General features: G+C 43.1%; 1 protein-coding gene across 1 annotated transcript; it reads left to right on the top strand.

Moving 5' to 3' along the window:
* Positions 1–5,796: 5,796 nt before the first annotated feature.
* On the top strand, positions 5,797–7,800 carry LOC103808566 (alpha- and gamma-adaptin-binding protein p34-like; the record flags this gene model as incomplete). The annotated part of the gene is made up of 3 exons (XM_009081358.1): positions 5,797–5,987; positions 6,903–6,999; positions 7,711–7,800. Coding segments are annotated over 3 exons (378 nt in total), but the record flags the coding sequence as incomplete, so codon positions are not given.
* Between the last annotated feature and the right edge of the window lie 872 nt (positions 7,801–8,672).

The following is an 8,672-nucleotide window of genomic DNA, read 5'->3' as shown; positions in this document are numbered from 1 at the left end:
TGCCCGCGGCTCGGGGTCGCTGTATTCCCCTCAGGGCGGCAGGTCTGCCCTCAGGGCGGCGGATTCCCCCCCTCAGGGTGGTGGTTCTCCCCCGAGGGTGGCAGTTCTTCCCTCAGGGTCGCTGTGTTCCCTTCAGGGTCACAGTTCTTTCCTCAGGGTCACTGTCCTCCCTCTCTGGGTGGCAGTTCTCCCCTTACGGTCACAGTTCTCCCCTCAGAATGGTTTGTCCTCCCCTCAGGGTCACAGTTGTCCCCTCAGGGTGGTTTGTCCTCCCCTCAGGGTCACAGTTCTGCCGTCAGGGTCACTTGTCCTCCCTCCAGGCACCAGCCCCAGAGCAGCCCCTCAGCCCCTCATGGAGAACATCAGAGTCCTCAGTGCTTGGAGAAAATATTTCCTTTAACAGAGACCACCTAGAGCTGCAGGTTGTGGTTTGTACCCTCAGGCACCAAGGAGCATCACCACCACAGCCCACAGGGTTAAAGAGGACCCCAAAATGCTTCATTACTCACTTAGGTGTGAATAAAGTGTTGTAAGTTATACCTGAATGGCTGGAGAAGACTTAGAGAGTGAGTAAAAGCAGCACATGTGTCACTGGGATGTGTCAATGGTCCCTATAACAAGAGGACACAGCAGGGCAGCCCCAGTGGCTCTGGAGTATGGGGAAGAGAAAAGCAAAAGCAAACTAAATACTGTCCCTTTGCTTCCATCTTTTCATTTAAGAAGTGAACAGACCATCCTGGACCTTCAGGGTGGTCGGATGTCTAAAATCACTCGTGGGTCTGGGCTGTTGCATTAGACCATTTGTTGTCCCAGTGCAAAAGCACCAAAAGGAGAAGCTAAAAACGTTTTGTGCAGTTCCATTCCATATACAACACAGAATTCAGCCTACTGGAAGTGGTTTTCCTGGAAACCAGTTCCCCTTTCCACGGCTTGAAAAAGGAACATGAGATCTGATAGCAGAGGAAACCCTGGTGGAATTTTTGATAGCTCTAAGTCCAGAGGGATTTCAGGAAAAAGCTATTTAGGTCTTGGTGGGTTTTCCACTACAATATAGAATCATAATATGTTAAGGGATTGGAATGGAGCTTAGAGGTCATCCAGCCCCAGCCCCCTGCCCTGGGCAGGGACACCTCCCACCAGAGCAGGTTGCTCAAGGTTCATCCAACCTGGCTGTGAACACTGCCAGGGTTGTGGCAGCCAGAGCCTCCCTGGGCAACCTGGGACAGTGTCTCACCACCCTCACAGGGAAAACTTCTGCCTAATACCTAACCTAAATTTCCCCTCCTTCAACTTGAACATGTCAGGACAGCTTTGCTCTTTAGGGAACTCAGAGCAGTTTGCTGTGCACTTTCAGATATATAACTTAATACATTCACTCCCTTTTCTGTTGTTTTTTTAAAGCTCTTTCTAAGCAAGTTGTTACTTAGGACTCCACGAAGCACAGAGCTGCTCTGTCCATCTCACTAGCCCACAGTTTGAGACAATAACAAGGTCTGCAGCAAAGGCTCCTCTGCCAAAGCAACTGGGTAGATACTGAGTTATTTAAGGATTCCACACCAAAGAATATTATTGGGTTTTTCCTCATTTTTGAGGAAGGTCTAAGCAAAGGAAAGAATTATTCAAGGTTCCTCTAGGTTAGCTTTGATTATTTCTCATAGTGAAATTAAACAGGTAAAAGAGATGAGCAAAAAGCTTCATGGAAATGTTACTTAACCTGAGAGAGTCTTAAAATTTAACTTAAGATTTATTTTTTTTAGTACTCACTTGGAAGTGTTGAGACTCCCACTGGTTCCAGTGCCAAACTAGAGTCTTGCAGCTTGTCTGTGTCCTCTGATGTTTCCCAAAACATTAAGATCTTCCTGAAAGAAACAAGGTCATTTACTCAAATAAATACCCTAATAATTTTATGTCCCTGCATGGTATAACGAGTGAAATCACCTCAGGTAATTTTACCATCAGCAGGTTGGGACACATTCCAGGGTGTCCTGGTAGGGACAGGGCAGCAGTGAGTGGCTGCAGTGGGCTGGGCTGGAGGGTTTAGGGGGTGAAACAGCCTGACAGAACCTTCCAGGGTAATCCCAGGGCTTTTTCCAGTGTGTTCATCCTGTTCAGTAGGAAATGGCTTGAGGATGAGGAGAATATTATGGTACATTTGGCAGAGAGGAATTCATTCATTCAGGTTTCTGGGGGTGCTCCAAATGCTTTGTGTTATTAACAGCTGTGGCAAACCAAAGCTGTTTAACATGCACAACCTGCTCTGTCTCTTCTCTTACTATTGTGATTATGGTGCATAGATCACAAATTAAAACAGAAAATAAGATTGTTTCAGTCTTTAAATGCTGAGCAACATAAATCCTGCCTGATGTGATTGTCTTTGCTTCTCTCTTTTGACTGTTTACCACTCCCCTCCTCCCCCACAGCATATTTGGGCTCTCCTTACTCCTTGGTGTAGTTTTGAGGAGTATTTTCGATGGTTTATTCCACCAGGTGGCTCTCAAGGCCTAGGATGTGGGAACTACTCCTTGTACCTCCCAGCTACAAGGATTTGGGATCATTTAGGGCACTGCAGAAGGATGATTTATGTTTTTATACCATGGATTCGATCAGATAAACACTAGGAAGAATTATCAATACCTTAATCCTTTTGGAAAAAAAACCAACCTGCAATAAGAAGTTTAATAGTAATATTTTTTGGAATTATTACAATGTGGTACAAATGCTTAAAGTGCTGAAATTAAAAGTCAACAAGTTTAAGTCAGTAAAATGAGCAAAGATTTATGTAAACAGATGAAATTAATTCCCAAGGGTATTGGTCAGAATGAACTTGCTGAAAAATATAAGTTAGTGACTGCATGGAAGTAAAAAAAACTTTTCCTCTGGCCAGATTCCAGGAGTTTGGAACTTCTTGGAGCTATCTGACACCAGTGACTGGACTGAGCCGAGAACTGACCTCATGTCAGTTGCTGCTTTGTTCTTAAATGGTTTTCTGATAGAAAAAGGGCAAAGGGAGTCATGAACTGGGACAAACTGGGGGGAGAGAATTGTCCATGTCCAACAAACGTCATTTTAGCACAGGTGGGTGTTAGCACAGTGCTGGGTGTGCAGGAGGGAATGACCAGGGATGGTGCTGGAAGTGCTTCTGTACTGACAGGGACACAAAGACAGGAGATCTGAATTAGTATCCGACAGTTACTGGTAAGATTGAAAATGTTACTTCAGTAAAATAAATGTCCAGTACTCAGAGCTTCTCAGAGCACCCTGAGCTCAGCCTCCTGGTTTTGCATGACACTAAGCAACATTCTTCAGTGACAGGAACTTTTCAGTTGTAGTTTGGAGTAGTCTGTAATGCTGATGCATGTGGAGTCTGTTTGCATTCCTGTCACCCAGACGAGGCACTCAGCTCTCAGAGCAGCCAGCAGCCTCCCTCCTCCCGCTCTGCTCTGGGGGTGACTCACTTGGTTTTCCAGGCTCTTTGCATGGCAAACCACTGACACTTTCAATGGCTGAGGAGTAACTCACAAGTTACTCCTAAGAGATAAGTTTGACAAGGCACCTCCTTTTACCATATTCGTTTTCTAGGAGTTTATTCTGTATCCAAATAAAACTTCGTATGGTTTATGCTGATCAATACTTTCTAAATTAGATATGAAACTTCTGGCTGAATTCCCTTCTTCCATTAAAATACAGACTGTCTTAGAAATTCCCAGAATCCAGAGGTGTAAATATAACCCTTAAAATTAGTTCCTACATAAAATAAATCCTTGACAACTCAGTTTGAATTGCAGTCTATATTCCTTTTGTAGTCCCTGCTTGTTTACTCTAAAGGCCAAAAACTAATTGCTCTGTGACCTTTGTGGGAGAGACCTTCACAGGATACCTAAACTGTGCTGTTTCCTGCCAGGACCACAGCAAGTCTGAATCCTCTCAGAAAGTTCCTGCAGTGCTTTGAGTTTAGTATGCAACTTCCATTTTTACTGGGAGAGAAATTTCACAGGGAATTGGCAAAATCTCTGGATGAGGGATGGGTAATCAGCAGCACAATGGGATCAAAGAAAACTGCTTCAAATACAGGAACAAGGAGCAGGTAATAGGAAATGGGACATGTCCTCGTTTTAGCAATACTTTGAGGCCTAAATTTGTCCATGAACTCTTCTGCAAGAAAAAAATCACTTACAAAGCAAATGTGAAATTCATATCAGCCTTTGAAAGTCTTTTATAGAACTTCTTTTCTTTTGTGTCCTTTGCTAGGGTGAATAACTCAGTGAATTTTGAGCTGATTTCCTTCCCTCACCCTCTTTTCCTCCTTATGGCTTTCTGAGTCTTATTGCTGATTTTGTAGGATTCGGTAATGTCTATGAGCTCCTTTATCCTTCTCATTACACTAATTTTGTTAGCTTAGATCTGATTTTCCTTTAGTTACTTATTTTTAACTGTCAAAGCACTAGTAAACAGGGATTTATATCCTATTCAAAAGCTGCAAACAAACCATGTAGATTCCAGGGCACAAACTTAAGATTATGCCTGAATTTGAAAAGCTAAGCAGCAGCTAATTCTGGAAAGAAAAGGCATCCTTGTACTTTGAACATTTTATCCATTCCTTAGCTCCAAGGTGATGTGGATGATCTTATGACAGATCTGCTCGTTGCACACCAGTTACTCTGAAGACCATTGTCATCCTAATGGAAAAAAATCAAACTTTAACCTGGGAAAAGCACATAGATGTGGCACTTAAAGAAAACCAGAGAGGAGATTCCCTCCTAGTTTTGTGTTTCCAAGGTCAAATTTCTCCCTCGGATTCCCTTTCTCCTTCCTGCTGCAAGTAATCCTGGTTTAAGAGCTCTCGCTGCCTCGAGCACTGTGCTCATTCACCAGATCTGTTCTCAGACTTTGCAGTTGCAAAAAGCATTGAGCCTTTCAATGCAACCTTGGCCATGGGATTTTCCTGCCTTTTTGTTAATAAGATACAGATAAATCCAAATTCATCTCCAGACTATTTAGGGAACAGCCTGTACTTGCAGCTCCAGGAACTGTCTCCCAGTACCTTAAAATGCAACTTCCAACGTCCTTGAAAACTCATGTACTTCACTTCTTTAACTCTTGTGATGCCCAAGGCAATTCCATATGACTCAGTCCATTCCATAAATAATTGACCTGTGTTAAAGTGTCCATGAGTTCATCCCAGGGAGGAATAGATGGGATACTCCACTACAAACTAATTCAACTCCATGAGGTGCCTCTCATGCCATGAGTGTGCACTGGGAAGGTTCCTACCTTGTAGGACAGTATTTAACATTCCCTGAGCAAAGCACTGGTTTGGATTTTAATTGTTGAACTCCTACATGGAATTTAATGGGAATTGCAATGGAATTGTAGTAACTGGGTTTATTTTCTCATTAGTTACCTTCAGGTTATGGTCACAGTCAGACAGTTCTTCACATCTGAATGGACATGGAAGGGTTGTTTCTGCTGTTATAAAGTCTAGGCATTGTCTCCATACATTCTGTTCACAGGTAGTGAGTTGGAGGTTAACACTTTAAAGGCATTTCCAGGAAAAAAGGCTTTCTGAGGTGCTTCTGTATCAGGTCTGATTTTGAAAGCTACAAAGTAAACTCTTCTGAAAACTCAGTAACAGAATCTGGGACAGAGCAACAGGCTGAGTTTGAACTTTAAAGATCTTGACTATATACTGTTTTTTACAGTAAGTAAAGATGGTTCTGAATTGGAACTGTACATTTCTAGACAAATTATTTTCTTGGTACTGGTTTTATCATCCATCTATTCATTTTCTCTTTCCAGGTATCACAGGAAGAGATGACCTCTCTGTGGGTGCAGTTACAAGTGGCAGAGTGACTTTTTACCCCTGGACAATAGATAATAAGTATTACTCTGCAGATATTCACCTCTGTGTGGTCCCAAATACATTCCATGTGACTGGAGATATTGCTGAATCCGTGCAAGCCTTTGTGGTGTACTTTGACAGCACAATAGTAAGTACTTAAAACAGTAAGACTCTTCTGTCTCATTGTATTGCATTATCTGGCTGATGGAGTTGTCTCTCCACAGTGATAACCACTAATCAGATTCTCTGCACCTTGTGCTATCCATTCCCTTAAGGCTGTTCTGTTCATTGGCAGAAGATCAATGTTAGATTATGTCTCCTAACAATAGCAGCAGTTTCCTTCCCTCTCACTACTGCACTCCAGCTGGAAGAGAGGTTTCCAGCATGCAAATATGCCACTGAGGCAGATCTTCCCACACCACCTCCCCCGTTCTGAGACTGAACCAAATCCTACCTTGGGAATTCTTTCCCCACAGCTGGGGAAGGTGCATAGCACACGTTGTGCACAGATCCCTTGAGCCAGGCAGCTCAGGGCAGTCCCAGAACAACCAGAGCAATGGGACCAGAACATCCACTGTCATGTGGAACACATTAAACATGAGATAGGCCTAAACCACACCACCTCCCCCGTTCTGAGACTGAACCAAATCCTACCTTGGGAATTCTTTCCCCACAGCTGGGGAAGGTGCATAGCACACGTTGTGCACAGATCCCTTGAGCCAGGCAGCTCAGGGCAGTCCCAGAACAACCAGAGCAATGGGACCAGAACATCCACTGTCATGTGGAACACATTAAACATGAGATAGGCCTAAAACGATTGGTTTGAAAACCTTCCCTTCCCTACACTCAATTAATATAAACATTACAGAATTAGCTCACCTGTAAGTCAAGAATCAGAAGGAAGTTGTGTATATCAACTTCTGTGATTACAACACAAGTATCAAGCATACTTGATATGCAGCCTAGCATGTTTCCTTACTTTGTTTGTTTAATACTACTAATGATTTTAAAATAGTTTAAAAACCATTTGAGGATATATTCCAATGACTTTTTTCCCCTTCAGAAAACTGGACTGGACAGTGTCTCTGAGTGGCTCCCCCTGACAGAAGAGTGGCTGCCAGAAGTGATGATCCTGGTCTGTAACAGAGTGTCTGAAAATGGTATGAAACCCAGAGAGGTTCCTGACTGACAGAGTGATTAACCCTGCGTGATAATTGACTTTCTAGTTAAATCAGCACCTTGTTTCTCAGAATATCTGTGTGAGAGTGGCATTGAGATTTAATAGGGAGAGCCAGGTGAGTTGTGAGCAAGAGAGGAAGTCCTGAGCAAGTTGTGGTTAAAGCTGAGTCAGAATGTTACCAGCTTGCTCAGAGTGAGTTCTCTGTCTCCTCCCACTGCATTTCTGCTGCTGGATGTGCATGATCTTGGTGAAAATTGGGGATGACTCTTGGTTGTATGACCACAGTGGAAAGTACTTCCATTTTGTTGGGCCATTTGGGCATTAAACCAAATGTGCTTTGGTTCTAGACAGCAGGCTGTGAGTTGCAGATGTGTCCCTGCAGCTCATTCACTGTCAAACCCACAGTTAATAGAAGTCTTCATTCACTGGGGCACTTCACTTACGTTTGTCTTTGAGTACCTTCCACAATGCCATTTTATAGCATTTGAAATAAGCAATTCTAAGGAGGAGTATAGCTCTGGAGTTTTGGAATCCAGAGTGAATGGAGGGCTCAGACCAGCCTCTACACAGTTTCCCCCCATAAAATCCAGAATAACAAACCATTTTGAGGGAATGGTTTAGCTAAAGACTCATCTGCTGACATTGGTCTCAAATCTGCATGTTTGACACACAGTTTTTTCTCCCACTTTAGGTGTTAACAGACAGAAGGCTCAAGAATGGTGCATCAAACATGGCTTTGAGCTGGTAGAACTGAACCCTGAGGAGCTGCCTGATGAAGATGGTAGGATCCTACCCCTCTTGTCATTTGGAGAGTGTCAAAGCACACCAGAATATCTTCTAAACAATTGCAGGGGGCATAACTTGCTGTGCCACATGATTCCAGCATGGAATGCTCCCAATTGGTGGGGCTTAATCTCAGCTATAAAAGGTCAGGAGGAGGAGGAGGTTATTTCCTCCAAGAAATTCCACTTGTCTCCTCCCAAATCCAGCTGCTGTTTATGTAGCACCTACGTAAAAACATCATCTGCTCCTTTTTCTGGCACTAATCCTCAGGCTCTATTGATACATTAGAAGTGTTTATATTCCACTTAGAAAATACAGCTAAAAAACAAGAACCAGAGAGATGCACAAGGGCAGAAAAAGTCTTTGTTGTTCTAAAAAAGACTTAAACTATTGTACACCCCAATATAGATATTGTTCAAACAGTGACAGGCTGGAAAGGGGAGGTTATTATAAGTATTTTAGAGCAACATGCAGTGTTACACAGGAAATAAACCAGTTTCAGAATCACTGGCTGCCCACACTTTTACTACTCACAAATAGAGGCAAGAAAAGTTAGAAGTGTGATGTTCCACCCTCAAAAAGTGACTATGCACTTCCTGACAGCCTTATCAGCATCAGCCTTATCTCTTCACTTCACCAATACAAAGAAGTGTTTATATCTTACCTCTGTAGAGCCCAGATGAGATAACTGACTGCATTTCCAGGCTGGAGTGGAATTAGTCATTAACATTTACTCTATTTCAGGTTCCCCAAGCACCAAAAATAATTCAGTCTGAAGTCTTCAGCTAGAACACAAGTCCCACCCCTTCCCCCCTTTAAGGGCCTAGGAACACTGTATCTTGAGTAGCTGAGAACATCCCTCTCCCCTGA

This window comes from Acanthisitta chloris, unplaced genomic scaffold (assembly GCF_000695815.1).
Source record: "Acanthisitta chloris isolate BGI_N310 unplaced genomic scaffold, ASM69581v1 scaffold37298, whole genome shotgun sequence".
Taxonomy (NCBI): domain Eukaryota; kingdom Metazoa; phylum Chordata; class Aves; order Passeriformes; family Acanthisittidae; genus Acanthisitta; species Acanthisitta chloris.
This window is presented reverse-complemented; position numbering and strand designations above follow the sequence as displayed.